The sequence below is a fragment of the Pseudomyrmex gracilis genome, unplaced genomic scaffold (assembly GCF_002006095.1).
Source record: "Pseudomyrmex gracilis isolate BER0280 unplaced genomic scaffold, ASM200609v1 scaffold_25, whole genome shotgun sequence".
In the NCBI taxonomy this organism is placed as follows: Eukaryota; Metazoa; Arthropoda; class Insecta; order Hymenoptera; family Formicidae; genus Pseudomyrmex; species Pseudomyrmex gracilis.
Genome location: NW_018020609.1, coordinates 445,494 through 462,753, shown reverse-complemented (window position 1 = coordinate 462,753; position 17,260 = coordinate 445,494). Strand labels below are relative to the sequence as shown.

The 17,260-nt window shown below is 44.9% G+C and overlaps 1 protein-coding gene across 2 annotated transcripts in view; it reads left to right on the top strand.

Moving 5' to 3' along the window:
* The window catches only part of LOC109852190 (platelet endothelial cell adhesion molecule-like), a 363,548-nt gene that overhangs the window by 318,334 nt on the left and 27,954 nt on the right, over positions 1-17,260 (top strand). For both annotated transcript variants that reach the window (XM_020423118.1, XM_020423117.1), the window contains one exon: positions 236-369. In XM_020423118.1, coding sequence (XP_020278707.1) covers positions 236-369 — 134 coding nt within the window. The remainder of the gene's footprint in view (positions 1-235; positions 370-17,260) is intronic.

The following is a 17,260-nucleotide window of genomic DNA, read 5'->3' as shown; positions in this document are numbered from 1 at the left end:
GCGAGTACGAGAGGATGGCGCCGGAGAATTACGCAATACACGTAGTCTATTGTACTCCGCGGAAGCGCATATAAAGCTGACGACATAACGGGCTCCTCATTGGCGCTTGAATATTGGATAAGTTCGGCGGCAAACCCCCGCGATTATGCTCTCCTATCCTCACCTCTCCTCGTCTACCCTCGTTGCTATACCCGAGTTTCGACTATAAGAGAGACCTCGCGAAATTATGTTTCAGCTCTGCCCAGCGGAAGGCCCGTTATTGCAGCGGAACGCAATCGCTACGTCGCGGGAGACACGCTGAGGGCAAATTGCAGCCTGCCGTCGTCGAAGCCGCCGGCTCATCTCACATTCATGTTAAACAACATGCCGGTAAGCGATTCCCATTGACACGTTTGTCGTATTATCGAATCACGAAGAGCGAGAGAAATCCCCGAGATAGTGTGCGTTGACCAAATTGGGTCCCGGGTTCCGTTGTTCGCGGTCGCACGCATGCCACGCACATTCCGCGTCAATATTTACAGTAGCCATCGAAATTACGCAACGTATAAATTCTCAAAAGATAGTCCGACATATTTTACGATAAATGACAATAATTGGTTCGAAGCAATAAAAAGTTCTTTTTTTTTTTATTAAAGGCGAATATATATTTTTATATTCTCTTTTTTTTTTTTTTATACACACGTCACTCACTTGTCGACTATTTATAGTCGGGAATGAAAGTTCGCTGTCGTTGATTTTACGTCCAAATATACGTGTTGTGCTTTGCGATTCATTCATCTAGCGCGACGAGAGATTAGCCTCGCGCAGCGAAAGTGTGTTTAAAATTGTCGAAAAACGTTACAAAAATACCGAAATATCACACCACCGGAGCGACTTCTCTCTTTTTTTTTTCTTTTTTTTTTTTTTTTTTACCAAACGGTCCATCAACAGCTGCAGCCTTTTAGCCTTTATACTACTCAATCGGAATCCGCTTTGCTCTCGCATCTTCCCCGCTCGCGAATGAGTGCCTTTATAAAAATTGTTAAATCGAAGAGACTATTTGCTTTTACCACCCCATAAAACTCGTAAGCCTCATTGAAAGTGTGCGCGGGGATTTTCGATATCGATTTTCAATTTAGGGAATATATGTATCCTAACATCGCGCCGCCATTATCGTCGCCGTCGATGTTTATTGTAGGAAACTCTTCGCGAACCTTCGGAAAGTAGATCATTTCCGCGCGTGTTTTTTTTTTCTTTCCCTCTCCTTTATCGCCAAATCACGCGCGCTCGAAACCGTCGTCGTCGTCGTCGTCGTTGTCGTCGGCGGTGTCGCATTTATCACTCGGGCTTTCAACCGATTTGCGCGCGCGCTCTCTCTCTTCTCACGGACGGCTCATTTCGAAGCTCTTCTCCGAATTTAGACCGAGAATAATTCCGGCGCGTGTAACGGGCGCAAAACTCACGGGAGGAAACGTGAGGAAACTCGACGAAGAAGAGCCGGGCAAAATCGACAGACTTTAAAGGGGTTAAGCAAACACTTTGTTATCGCGAAAGTGTGCAGTAATATACGCGTGTCGGCTGTTTGTCTTTCGGGCGATTCAGTTCTTATGCCAAATTGAATCTCGCTCCTCGAAATCAGGACGTGAATGATTAAGCCTCATCCTGGATGACGACGCGCGCGCAAGAGAGAGAGAGAGATAGAAAAAAGAAGAAGAGAGTTTTATCAAGCGCGCATCCGCAGGATAAGAGAATTTGAATAATCAAGTAATCCGAGCAAAAGCTGCCGGCAGCACCGAACGAAATACTAATAACCACGATACGAGCAAAAATGCTGTCGAGTAACTTTTGCCGAGCCCGGAGACACACGCCGGGCGCAGCCTTCGGGCGATGCATTACCCATAATCCCCCCGGGGATGACGTCGCCGGGATCTCATTAGCCGATACGGCTAAATGCAAAACGTGGTCCGCCGTGCTTTCGATCCGTACGCGGAAATACGAAATTCGCTGCCGCGACTTTGATCGAACGGCACTGTATGTGTACGCGGCGGCTCGTCTTTGGTCGACCCCCGTTGCATTATAGAGAAAATTATTAACTTTCAATTACTACTATTTCGATTGTTTCTGTTGTGAATTGTATAATGAACGTGTGTTTAATTTCTTATTCCCATACCATAACTTTGTTCAATTACCTACACTTGATTTGCTTGCGTGTGTCTTGGAACTTGCTGATCGACCGACCGACTCGATCGATGTCTAATTTCACAAGAGCGAGGAAAATCCTCGCAGTCGCTACATGCGCAAAGCCCAGGTATCAACCCCCCCATGTACGTCGCTCGTTATTTCGTGTCTCGCTCGTCAAGACGACTCACAAACCAATGTCGCAAACGTCAACGGTTTCAATTTTACACAAATTTATTATAATTGTATGCAGTTACATAGAATGTTTATGAATTTACATAAATGTTTAATGTTGGTTTATCTGCAATCATTCACGTTCAAGTAAAGTGCGTGTGTTTGATGCTTTTAAATAACTCTGAGAGATATATAAATGATCGATGATGAAGTAAATCCGCGTAGAAACTTCTTTGTGAAGTTGCGGTCGACATCATTCCTCTGATGATACGATAACAAGAAGCCGGAAAAATGTAAATTCGAAAGAAACTAACCGCGAGAGTTCTTTTATCCATGAGACCTAGAAAATTAAAATTGCATACATATACATGTAAACGCGAGTAACGATGGAACTGTGTCAGTGCGGCGGGGATGATGAGGAGAGGGAGTGGTAACGAATTGCCCAGGTTATGGGAGCAACGGGGTCGAGTCCGCGCGCTCGCTCGCTCGCTCGCTTCTTACGACTAACGTCTTGTCGAGAGAAACTCGTGTCGAATTTGCAGGGAGCGTTTCTGAGAGCGCGAAAGATATCTTCTCGCGGAAACAAGGGTTTCTTACAGCTCGGGCGTTGCCAGTACAAGTTTACTTGCGCCGGAAAGAAGTAGTTTCGCCTCGTTTGGAAAAAGTTGCAGCCAAGGCGATCTCTCTCCGAGAAAACTTATTTCTCGCTTGTCACGAGAATCATTTTGATTATTGTGTAACTTTAATATTTTGCTTATAAATAACGCGTGAAATTAAAATTTGGACTCGCTTGTCAAATGACAAAATTTAATTTTTTTTCCGCTATGTAATCACAGAGAGAGAGAGAGAGAGAGAGAGGTTTTGAAGACAAATACAATTCTCTCGAAATTATTGTGCGAGCAGTGAGCACTATAATAATACACGGCTTGCATTAAAAATACACACGCATAAAAAATTGTAGTTTTCCACTTTAAAGTTGATGAAGCAACTTTTAATAAAAAAAAAAAAAAAAAGTTCTGCGAGCTCGTGACTCATTGTTTTCTGTTTGTTTAAAAATTATAATTACGTTCGATAACAAGAGTTTATTGGATTATCGTGTACATTCACGGCTATCAACGGCAAAAGTCGGAAATTAAAAATAAAATTTATTCACTTCATTTTTAATACATTTTTTTTACAACATTACCGTTGCCAAATGACGCTCTTAGTAAGTTTTTGCAATTTTCGTTACGTATTTATCATTGTCAAAGAAAAAAAAACGAATTAAATATGCGTTACAGTTTATAATGCACAAGTTTGTTAAACGCGCAATTCGATTAATAAAATCAATAATTATCTCGATGCGATCACGCGAAAAACATGTTACATGTGTTTACATCCGCGACATTGAATAATGACATTGAAAGGCCGCGGCATCTATAAAACACATCTCGACCGCTAATGTGCAATTATACACGATAATGCGACACTTCCCGCGCGGAAGTGCATTCCAGATTAGAAATTCAGATAAATTGCGATAGACAAGCGGTTAATATGCCGTTATCAGTTTCCTGTTCCGCGTGTGTGAATTATTCGCGGAACAAACAGGCGCGCCAAAAGATATGTTCGATAATGTATATACACGTGTATTAATAAATTGCGATTTTAATGACGATGGTGCGCTTGTCGCAGAAAAAAAACGTACTTCGCATAATTATGAATATCATTATCGTAAAGTAAAATTTTTAAAACCGCCCATCCCCTATTATATCGCCCGTCGTAAATCTGTCGTGCTATTCGTGCTGTAAAGTGCTTATGAGAAAAAGATTTTTTTTTTTTTTTTTAACAATTCACGCAAAAAATATATTTTACAAAAACTTTAATCGCGTCGAGACATAAGTTCATCTACATATTCCCCAAAGCCCGGCCATTTTCGAAGGTAATCGTGTAGTACCGCCGCTATCGCGGATATGAATAAATTTTATGCATCAGACGCGGGCTCGTATACGCAGATATCAATATACGGTGTCGTTATCCTTTAATATCCCCCATAGACCGGGTTCGTAAAGAGGCGTCGCTGTCACGCGCGATCGCGCTTATCCTTGCATTCTCGGTGTTCACGTATGGAGCGACGAGGTTGTTTAGACATTCCCGTCCGGTACATAAATCGGTATCATCCTGAAAAGTGGCGCAAGACGAGCAACACGAAAAAGGATCACCTCTTTTCTCGCATCCACGATGCGGTGAGTTGTTGACAATATACGTTGCTGACAAAATACTGATTCGCAAATTGAAATTAAATTACGATTGGAGGGTTTAAGAAGAAGAATTACACTCTGAAAATTATTCCGTTGTATTAATTGTTAATCTTTTTCTATTGCTCTTTCTCTTTCTCTCTCTTTTTCCTCTTTCTTCTTTCACATAAGTTGAAGTTTCTTTATTGTAAAATCAGATGTCAACTCCGCTCGAGTGAGAAAAGCAGTTGTACGATCAGACGTTGATTCAGTTTTTTTCTCCCTTTTTTAAATTTCAACCTTTCCAAACGTTTCATCCGCTGATTTCTCGCACGGCTTCGAGTCTTCTTTCGCTTTATTTCCCGCATTTTCTCCCGCATCACCCATGCGAGATTCGCACGCCCGCGAGAAGGCGAACTATCGGAATACCATGTGTTACTCGATAATATGGGCTGGGATTTGTTATTTGAGTGAGATTTATTGCGGTTTTATGCGTCGTCGGGTGCGACGCGCGTATAACCGCGCCGTCGCGCGCGAACCCGGCAAATTACGATCTCTCTCTCTCTCTTTCTCTCTCTAAAGAAATATCTGTTCACATTTTTTTTTCTACTCCTATTTTCTTTAACGAATTTGTTGAGTATCGTCTCAAATAGCGGAATTAGTGCTCGGTCTTTTGCGATTTTATGGTCTCCGCGAATCAGCGCTACCGCTTTCAACTTAGATCCGGTGCTTATTCGCGTTCATTTGCGCTTTTACGTTTTACAACTGCCGGGAATGAAAATGGCAAACGCGCTCTCGCACACCCACGAACTACACAAAACGAGCCGCAAAATCGCGTCGAGACGTTAATGTTTCTGGTGAAACGTAAAATGCACATTTTTTCCGAATACGCTCGAAAAATACGGAATAAAAATGTTTTTCGTACGTGAATTAATAAATACTTGTAGTTTTTTTTTTTTCAGTATCGCGAGCAACAATTTTTCCCATCAGTTAAAAACTGAAATTACAAAACATTTTTAACTAATTTTCAAAATCTCCCTTACGTCTCGTTCTCACTTTTACTTTACTTTGTTCGATTACTCGCAGAGGTACATCTTGGTTAAAGATCGCACGGCGAGATAAAAAAAAAAACCGCGCGTTTCTTTTTGTTATTCTTCGCGCACCGCGCGGGATCCCCTTCCTCCCTCCCTCCCCGCAGTTAGGAAAAGTCGCGACTTGTTCGCATCTTATCAGAAACGCGGCAAGTAAACTTAGTTCTCACCGCGACGAAACCGAGTTCGAGGTTACCTCTTCGTGCAAACAGACTCCTTTCTTCCCCGACGTCGTTCATTTCCATCCCCCGTTGTGTCCTTAATCAACTTATAACCCCGTGGTAACTTTTGCCAATCAGAAACACATCCCGCGGGAAAGAAGATCGGGATCGCAGCTGCAACGTCCTCGGGGGGATGCGGAACGGGGGGGGCGAGAGTTTTATTGGAATCGTGAGTCGCCATCTCTCGACGGCGGCGGCGGCGGCGGCGGCGCCGTTGTCTCTTCGTCGTCGTCCTCGCCGCGACTTCGCGCGGAATACCGAGTATTTTCTTTCTCTTGACTCTCGGGGAACGGGAAGTGCGCGCGAGCACATATGTTGTTTTTGTAACCTCATGAGGTATCCGGCGGATATTGTAAAACAGAAGTAACGCGAGGACACACGGTGAAATAATCTTCTGAGTACCGCGAACGAAAACATCGTCTGAAATTGCCGGCGCGGAGAACTCGCAATTCTCTCTTTTCAGCGAACCGATACCTCGGTGCGCCGCGCGCGAACCAAGGTATTCTAAACCTTCCACGAGCTGATCTACGCGGCAAGCCGCAAAGAATGTTCAGACCGTTTCCCGCCGCATACTGTTATTTTTGCAATCGCGCCGAGACAATGTTCGATAAGAGATACGTTAGAAAAACACATTTTCTCGTCTTCAAACAAGAATAACAAAAAATCAATTAATGATGACATTATTAATGACAAACAGAAAGATAAAAGATAAAAGATATAACAAAAATTCATACGTGAAATTTTATTTTATCGAGCTTTAATCAATGTTGTTTTAATAAATTGCTTGTTACACGTGACTGTGTAAGATAATCTAGAAACGAAATGACGTGTTGCGCATCTCGCGGCAAAAAATAAATCGGCCGTTGTGTCATCAAATCAAATTGAACGTCAAAACAATTTATGAGAACGTATAACTCTTTTTTAAAATTGCATTTGCAAACAGTATTAGATCTGCTATATAACAATATTGCAATATCGGGAACCGAGTGAAATTGCTATAAGTCGCGTTGTTTGTAATTTTATTCGTCGCGTGACTGTCACATACATAATGCAACAAAATAAGAGCGGTAGAGCGTAAAATGCAAATTCGCGTCCGTAAACAAATGTTTAACGACCAAATGACGCGCGATCGTATACACAATATACGCGCGCGTTATATACATATATATATGTATATATGTAAAACTCGAAGAGAAGAGAACTCGTAAGGGCTTATTATAAATGGCGATATAGTTGAACGCCTTCCAAGAGCCTTTATAAAGGAGCATATGCAGATGATTGTTCGCACGTTAGGGATGTCTCTCCCGCCCGCCTTAACACCGCGCATTTCGCACTTTCAACTTGGTTGTTGGCCAACGTGCGGCATTACTTTTGCATATATTTGAATACAAGACCGCGCGCGCCGCGGAAACGCGACGGTACATTTATAAAAAGTAGGTACATTTATAAAAAGTAAACGCGGTGTCGTTTTGCTGTAGCTTGGATTCTTTCGCGGCGAACTTATATATCTCTTGAATTAAACTCTCGCGAGAAACATTTACACACACACACACACACACATTGTGTGCAACGATAATAGTTCTTTAAACATTTTTTATTCAAGTTATTCGCGTCCGCGAATCTTTCCAATGTAAGACAAATCGCCAGGAAGTGAACGATAAGGTGGGAATGAAAAATACACTTGATGCGTTTCGCGCGAGAGATCGATCAAGAGAGAGAGAGAGTTTTCCATCGTTCCGCGTCGAGTTTCAACGCGACGCCATTGAATTTACTGCATCATAAACCATGACTCCACATATATCGTTTGCAATTGCCGCGCGATGCATCAAAAGCTTCGTTCAAAGTCGGCACTTTGTTACCATTTTCCGGGGTAACACCTGCGTCCGCACGTTGGAATTACTGTATACGTGCTCTCTCTCTCTCTCTCTCGATGTACGATGAGCCATCAAAATCGGGGTATATGTATCCGCTAGGCGCGCGCGTGCGGACCGATAAATTTTTATCGCGATATACTTTATGAAGAGTGTTAGGTTTCGTTCCGTTATGGGACCATTTTCCCGCGATCGATATGCCAAATATTGTATGTCAAAGCCCGAATAATTACATGGCCGCGCGCGTTATACGGCGAAGTGAATTCAAACGATAAAATCGATCAATTTCGCGGCCGATGACGGCGGCAGCAACAAAATTGCGTTTATAATCCGGCCAACTTTAAAGCATAGCGCGCGCGCGCGCGACGGAAACCGCTTCCTTCTGGAACTTTGGAACGAGAGCGCGCGGCGCGGTATTGTACGCGAACACGAAGTGTAATATTCCAACGGGTACATTCCCATTCTCCGCGGCAAATAGACAGGTGTCTAAAGTGATAACGGGAAAGGATTTGCGCCGCGAGAGACGAAGTCCCCGTTCTCTTCATTTCCACGATCACCCACCGCCAACGGCTTCGGCGCTGTCTCTACAACAAACACCGGCCCACTTTCCCGCATGGCTTCGGCGTAATGAAATGCATCGCTCTTTGAGAGTATAATCCGATGCAGATTAAAACCTCGGCTCTCCCTTCCCCCCGCGTCGCTCTGCCGCGTCGGTGAAACAAATTGCAGCGCGCGCCGCCCGCTGCAGGAAGAGGGCGATGGGCGTCGCGGCTAATCCGACGCCGAGGCTCGTCACGGCTTTTCTACTGTGGAAATAAACCAAGACATTCTCGTACACAACAACAAACGGGGAAACAATCCGTGGGCGTTTTCGTCGAAGCTCTTGCACTTTTTAACCCTTTGCGGTCGGTCGCCAAGCGCGCGACGACGTCGAGGCTTGCTGTGCGAATTCAGTTTTAAGGGGATTAACTGCAACGCGATATATAACGCCGTTGTAGAACAGCATCCGAGTCGATCCTTTTGTTTTGATTTATTTGAGAGTTCGTGTTCAAGGGAACGGCGTGGAGTTTTTCGCGAATAATGCAAATTTAAGGATCGGGAATAAAATATGAATTGGTAATGAAGTATATAAGTAAGAAAAATGGCAAAAGAACACAACATTTTTATGAGTTCGTAACGTACACTCGGGGCAGGAGAGAAAAATTGAACGACGATTTCAACCTTCAACCTTTTCTTCTCTCCCGGCCAGGCCATCAACTTCTTCCCCGCGGTGTCACACACCCCCTTCTAGTAAGCCGCCGTCGTTGCTCTTTCCCCTTCTCTTCTCCCCCCCCCTCCCAGTCCATTCATTAAGTCTCTCGAGAACGTCCTCGCAATCTCTATAGGGTCGTCAGTAGACGTGTACACGACGTGCCGTTTGTTCTCCTCTGAAACTCGAGATGTCCTCCTCGGATAACACGGCGAGTCCGTGATGGCTAGCACACACACACATCACACACACACACAAATATATATAGAGAGAGAGAGAAGCTCGATCTCTTGCGCATCAAGTGATAGAGTCGCCCAGGCTCGCTTACACCCGCGATACTACGTACGATACTATACGAGCGAAGTGGACGAACGATCATCATCGCGAACGATACCACCGGTTTTATTTTTTTGCGCGCGAGACAGTGTTTTTTTTTTTTTTATTTTTATTTTATTACCTTTATGGAAAAATGTTTCGCGGAAAAATGTTTCAGCGAGAACATATTAAATTTGTTGTAAGACCAGATGTTAAATCAAAAGGATGATACCTTTGTGCGGCGACAGCTTCGTTTTCAGAAAAATAGTTTTTGCTGATATTACACACACGCACAGACACGCACGCACACACACACACACACACATATACACGCGCGTGTGTTATTTTCATTAATATAGTTCTGCTGCAGTTACATATTTTCGTGTAAACAGCGCGCTATAAATTTCGTTACGCCGGTGCACTTGTAATATTATACGCGCGATGGAATAGAATACTTTAATGAAATGCGCTCCGGAAATCATTAGCGAGATTTATGACCTGACTACCGACCAATTAATGTTTTGCAAATGTCTGCAGCGACGGCTGCGTAACACAGATATCGCGCGCGAAAGTTATTGCCACGGGGAGGGTTATACGAATATATGACGGGGAATTAGATATCCAGCGGACACACACTGGAATTGTGATCGATATATACGCGTATATCGCAAATATTGACGGGGGAGAGAGAGAGAGAGAGAGAGAATATTGGCGAATTAAACTGAGAAGTTTAGATTCTCCGTACGAATGTTATTTTCATGCAAATGCGCGCGCCCGCGCCCGCGCGCGCGCGCGTATATTTTATGCAACATTATAATTACAAATACAAAGCGGATTATAAAGAGCACCAGGAAGGGGGGTATTAAAAAAGGTGGCTACGTGTCGCAAACATCGCGCTTCAAAGAATTAACATTTACTGTTTGCATGCATATGAAAAGCGGACTACGCGGTTTAAAATCTTTTGTTTCAACGAACAGAGACTCTCTTTTTACGGTAGTCGTTGCGTTGCTGATAAAGCGGGGGTTTTGTTTCCTTTACGTGCGCGCGTTATATGCGCCAGTGGATCGAAATATATATATATATGTGTATATTTATATTGATGTGCACGTTTTTGTTGAAATTGCGGCTTTAACGCTGTCACGGACTAAGATTATTGACTCTGTTTCTATAAGCAGCGCTTGCAAGAATAGATATACGTCATATAACCGTTGATCTCTTATCATGGGTTTCGCAATATCTGACGCGTCGAAAAACCACAGCAACTTTGAGAACGCTCGAGAAACTCGAGGAGGTATGAAAAATATTTAATTATATAATTTTAGAGAATATTACTTGAAATTTATTTACTTCGACGCACAAGAGAAGTTGTCTCTTTTTTTTTTTTTTTCTCGAGAAGAAGAAGCTATTAGCAATTATTTATATCGTACTTTTCTTTTGAAAACCGCACATACATATCGTACTTAGTTTTATCTCTTTGCCTGCACAGTTCTGCATTAAAATCCCTCTCTCCTCTTCTCTCTTTGAGCACTGTATATCTCTCGCTCTCTCAAACGTATACGTTTCTCGCTCGACGAGGAACAACGCGGCATTAAATTTCTTACGTATACTCCGCGGCAGCCGGCGTGACCCAGATCTTTTTACAGACGACGGAGCTGAAAGAAAGGGAAGAGGATTGAATCCCGATTCACGTGAATCAAAGGGAATTCGCACATAAGTTATCGGTCGACGTTTTTTTTTTTTTTTCTTTTTTCTTTTTGTGTGCGTCATCGTGCACACACATTCTCTCGTTCTCGGCTCACTGATTTTTTTCTTTCTTTTTTTTTTTTTGTTTTTTTTTGTTTTACCCTTACGCGCTCACCTCCGGCCAAGCTTGTTGACCTGTGTGTGGTGTGTACGGATTCACACACGGCGATAAAATCGTCGATCTCTCGTATGCAGAACCAACTGCTATATATATACTCTATGTCCTGCGATTTCCCGTCGCGCACGAGACAGAGAGAGAGAGAGAGAGAGAGAGAGTTGCGCGCGGCTATATCACAGGCGCATTTAGCGCGCGCGCAACCATCCGTCGGTCGACGCTGGCGGTGGTGTCGGGTATAGACTATTACAATTTACACGCGGTTATACGCGCAGCCGAACGAAGCCCCGGGTCCTGCTAATTGTGGTTAAGTTTAATTCGCGCGGACGTGACGGGCCTAGTGGGACGCACCAGGCGGTTTCGGTCGGAGAATGGCCGAGCGTGTTTCGGCTCTTGACGTGCGGCGCTTCTGCGCCGCTGTGCTAGCGCCGTGGCGTAACACAGCCGGTGTATCCGACGTGTATATATACTCTCTCCTCTCTCCCTCTCGGGTTCTCTCCGTATCACCGCGCGTACATCGTATACACACACGTGTGTATATATACGCGCGCGTATAATTCCACGTCCCCGTCGATAGCAGCGGATTATCGGCCAATAACACGGAGGAAAACCGTATACAGCTTCGTGCGGCCTGCCCTCGAGGCCTCGGCCTCGTCAACTTCCATTAAGCGATCGCAATGAGATCGAGGGAGAAAGAGGAGAGAGAGAGAGAGAGTAGAACGACAGAGATGAGAGAGAGAGAGAGGAGGATCGAGAGACGAAGTTAGTATCTGGAATGAGAGAGTAATAAGAGATGAGGCGAGAAGGAGAGGAGCGACGAAAGGGACGAAACGACCGTTTAACGAATCATTGATAAACAGGGTGAAGCCCCAGAGATCGCTATCGCTGTCTCGTCGTAACGAGAAAATCGAATAAACATGCACACAGGATATTTTCTCCTTTCGACTGCATTTTCTGTTCGATTTTGTCGATTTCGAGAATTGTTTCTTACACCATATATATATATATATATATATATATATATATATATATAAACGTTAATGACAGATTATATTCTCTCTGAAAACTTCACGCTATAAACTTCCTCTGTTTCTCTCCGTTTCTTCTCCGCTGCTTTATCAATTTCGCAATCTCGGGTATCCGCCCTGAGTCTCGCGCGCACGACTTCATTCCCTTTCGAGACTTTTCCCGTTTCCGTCAGCAACCAGAGCGGCGCTCTCTCTTTCTCTGTGTTTTCACAACCACTTGCTCGTCAACCCGTGACCGAGCACAAGTCTAATAAAGCGGTCTCTTACGTCGGCTACGCGCGCACACACGCGCCGCGTACATTTGATACGTTGCACGTCAATGAGCGTGCCGAGGACACACACACACACACACACACATGCGAATCCACAGAGAAACCTCCGGTTTTACCGATGCAGCCTCGCACGAGACCGCTTGCCTACCTTTTGCTGAAAGGAACCGCGCGCGTGTACAGCTCGGGCGGTAAATTGAAGCTGATACCCCTCCGTACAGTCGATTCAAACGGCTGACGAGTTTATCGGGAAGCTTAGCCAGGATCGCCGCTGAGTTCGAACCTAAATGCTCCGAGATCCGGCCGCGTTTTAGGGAGGACAGCTGGCTAATACCAGTCCGTCGGTTCGAGCATAACGTCCAACGAGGACTTAAACGGGCGGCGGTAGTTGGCGAAGCCGCCTATATAAAATAAAGCGAATCGGTTTAACCGATAGGTGGTGGTGCTCCAAAACTAGTTGAAACGCGTAGGTTGAACATTGCTCGCTCGACCGCGGGGTTTACGTACACGTACGAAACTGTCGCTTGAAATTATTATCCTTTCCACGAACAAAGTTTAGTCTGTGTGTCTGTTTCTCTCTCTGTCCTCTCTTTCTCTCTTCCTCTTTCTCTCGGTGCAATCTAAACATTCATCAGCGTTCTCCCGTGCGAACAGAGAATTATATCCGCGAAGCCTTATCCACGTCTGTGGATTATGCATTAATAAGAAGGTCACGTTGACGTGGACGAAAATTCAGATTAATGTAACACTTGGGAAAATTCGCTCGCTCCGCTGCGTATTTGCGCGGCGGATTTTTAACTGCCCCATAAATCTCTCCGCGTTCGCGTGCTAAAAAGTTCGCCTAAGGAAGTTCGGCGAGAGAAATCGTCGGCGTGTGTCATGCTTACACGTACCGAAATATACTGGGAATTTCATTCGAAAGCTAATTAGCGGAAATAATCTCTGAATTTGTGCACATTGAAGCGCTCCCGAAGAAAAGCTTCCCGGGAGCTTTGCGAATTTAAATTGTGCGCGTCGTTACATCGCGGCGCACGCGTGTGTTTTGAACGCGCGACGCGGCACAACAAGAATTAAAATAATATTATTTCGCCAAGTTAAATTCGGGCAAAGATTTTCGACCATCGTTTAGTTTTCCCAAGACGGAGAGAAGAGGAGGTCACCCTCGCGCGCGGATTCGCAGATTTTCCTCGGAGCTCAGCAGAAACACGCTGAATTTACTACGGAGTCGGAGAAGGGCGAGAGCGGAGGACTAATACCCCGAGACTCTCGCGTACACTCGACGTAACGTAATCCCCGTCCGGTTTATCCTTCGCCAAAGAAAGCTCGCAGCTGGTCTCTCAAAGCTTGCGCGCGCGGACTTCTTTAATTTTCCGGTTAGAATAATAAATTTATTTCGTCGCTAACGAGATTCTTGCGTACACGTGCACGTCGAAAGTCACGTGCCGTCTCCTCGTAGGATTTTTGCGAGGTTTTATCTATCACACACACACATTCGCGTTTTCGTTAAATATTTTAAACTCCGCCGAAACTCTTGTCTCCGTGTTTGTTGTTTCTTCGCGCGTTGCGGCGAGTGACAATCCATGAATGCATCACGAACTCCATATCGTGACACATATCGCGGTAACTGCAGATTGTCTCCGCTTGTTGCAATACACACACGCACACACACACACACGCATCGGTTATTATACCACTGCGTACTGGGGTAACGCATGCAAATTACATCACAGTCATCGTGTCATGGTGGCGACTCGATCAACTTGCCGCACGCCATCGGATCGGTATTTCGCGTCTCTCCTCTGTGCCTCAAATACAACGCGCGCGTTTTAAAAAAATGTCGTCAAACGCGCGACGATCGACGCCTTTATCAACAACAATATCGCCACAAAAGCGGTTAATAACATTATTAGCGGCACGTGTCGAGTTCACCTCCGCGATCAGAAGGCGTGTTATTGATACATTATGAAATATACGTTCGCAATTAAAGCTAACAATTGTACGATGTTTCAATGAACCTCATACAAATCGACCGCGAAATAAACCCCGAAATAGCCTTCGTTCTCGGGAGCCGTTAATTAACGCGCGTTATAATTAACCCCGTTTCCATTTGGCGTTTCCGCGGAAATAAAAGAGGAACAAAAATGATCGTGTAGATTCTTCTCAAAAGCGGCGCGTGCAGAAATTAGGCGCTGCGGCGAGGCGCCCGGCAATCGGGGGTATCAAATAGAACGCAATAACTCGCATACGGACGCATTAATTACGTCCATAAATCTGTGCGTTAATGCGCGAGCGCGTGGCTAATTGCGCGAAAGACCGTGGCCCGGGTGTGTAGCTTGGGGGGGGAGGAAGGGAGTCCCGAGGAATCCTTGACATCGGACCCCGACATTCAACGCTCGCAACGTGTATCTCTCGCGTCCGCGTGTGCGGAGCATCCCGACGTCCGCGCTACGTCCGACTCATTCGTCATGTCTCGAAAGGGCGGCTCTCACGGTATTGTGTGTCGCACCGAGGCCTTTGAATCGGCCTTATTTTCACGACACAATATCTCTCTCCGCGCGCGCGCGCGCACGAGCCGCAATCAAGTGGTAACCCCCCCAATGAACAGAGAGGATGAACAGTGACGACAGGAAGAGAAACGGAAGGGAGAAGAGAGAAAGAGCCGAGGGATTGAATCGAAGGCGGAACGCGGAATAGGCAAGGAGAGAGCGGCTTTTGTCTCGCAGTGTCTACTGTAAACCGACGATCTTATTGCGACGAAGACTTTGGAGGCTTTGAAGTCGCGCGCACTCACGAAAGGGATGTAAGTTTGAGAACGAGAGACAGAGAGAGAGAGAGAGAGAAAGAGAGAACTATTGCGCAGGACGACGAAAGGCAGCGACGAAGAAAAGGAGAGGCAGCGACAGCTTCCTCCTCCTCCTCCTCCTTCTTCTCCTCCTCCCCCTTTTCGAGCTCGAGATAGCGCACGGTAAAGAGTAGGAGACAAGGGGCACCCTCGGGGATTCAATCGCCGTGGAGCATAAAGCATCCCCCGACGACACACACCGACGAAAGATAGAACGTCTCTTAAGCGTCGTCGTGACCAATGGCCTGGAATGCCTTTTCCGGTATCGGGGCAACGACGCGTTACACACGTCGCGCAAACCGGAGTCACACGTACTCGTAATTTTTCGACGGACGAAAGGGAATGAAGAGAAAACGCACACAATGGCGCGGGCGAGGGGAGGGGGAGGAAAAAAGAGTAGCGAAGAAGAAACCGTGCGTGTTGTCGATTCGCTCTTCTCTCGACGGCACACGACGCTATATCGAGCAGATCGATCTTTTATCGTTTCTTCTCCGCCACTTCGGAATGTCACGAGCTTATATATATATATATATATCGGCTAGCGTAACATCTGCGCGATCGCTTGGCGTCGTTCTAGGTCACACGCTAAATCGCGACGTGGTCACGTATAGAAATACCTCCGGCACACCGAGTTCCGATGACGCGATGTGTCTTCCGTTTTTATTGTTTTAATATAAGTTTGGAGAGATCTCTCCCCGTCTCTTTCTCTCTCTCTCTTTCTCTCTCTCTCTCTCTCTCTCTCTTCGAATCCGTTCCCAATATACAACGCGCTCAACCCTCCGAGATTGTGCAGATTCTCAGATAACAAATTGTTCGACTTCGTCGATATTACGTCAATATATTCCTTTAGCGGATTTGAAAACGATGTCTTATCGGGCTCTCGATATATTTTATATCGTCGTTTGACCGATGCGTTTGTATTTATTTCTCAGCAAACGTGCTCTCGTCGATCTCGAAGTAAGCAATCAATAATCGATGTTTGTACTTTTTTTTTTTTTTTTTTTATCGCGGCAGTTGTTTCTGTATCATTAGTATCCTCGATCTCTTCGTCGTCTTGCTATTAACCTCCACTCTCGTCTCTTTATCTGTCCGACTTTCCTTCGTCGTTCAGATATCGAGAAGCCCACCCTCGTAGGGTCGATTAATACTTTTTTTTTTTTTTATGAGTGGCTTCTCTAAGAGATGGAAAAGAATTCGAGAAAAGTTGGTTTCCGCGTACGAGTTGCGACGACAGCCCCGCGTGTGATTCGCACAGGCGACAGTCGGGCTCGAATATCCCAAAGATGATGCACGAGGGAATACACTTCGCACACGCGTATCTATCTATCTGTGACGGGGAGCGATAATATCCATGGCGTTGGGAACACGTCTGCGCGCGAAGCGAGATGACGACTACCGCCGACACACACTCGATCGATGGATCGTACGAAAAGTGAAGTGGATAGTCATTCGCGCATCAATGGATCAAGTTTCAGTACATTTCTGACGGGCGTATACAAAAGAAAAAAAAAACATTTTCACGGTGTCACAAAGGTTGAAGAAAATTTATTTCGTTCGGGCAACTATATATAGTCGACGACACTATTTGTCAAAAGTCGTTAGTAGATAGCTTTTTGTTTTAGATATCCTCCTATCCTACTATATAAACAAAATCCATGTGTACCGCGAAGTGTGCGTTTTGGAGTCGGATGCATCGCATCTATTGTTGCCTCTTTTCCGCGTTGCCGATTGGTTGGTTGGTTGATCGAGTCGAATCGAATCGGTAAGATCGAGAAAGATAAATAATGACAAGAGCGATTTTGACAGTTCGTCGTATACATAGAAAAAATTAAAAACGTGACTAAATTAAAGGCACGTGACAGGAAAGAGTAAAAAAACAACACGTGACTAAAGTAACATGATTGTAATTTATATTGTGTGTGTATATAACATTAAATAATATATATATTATATATTTAAATAAATATTAAAC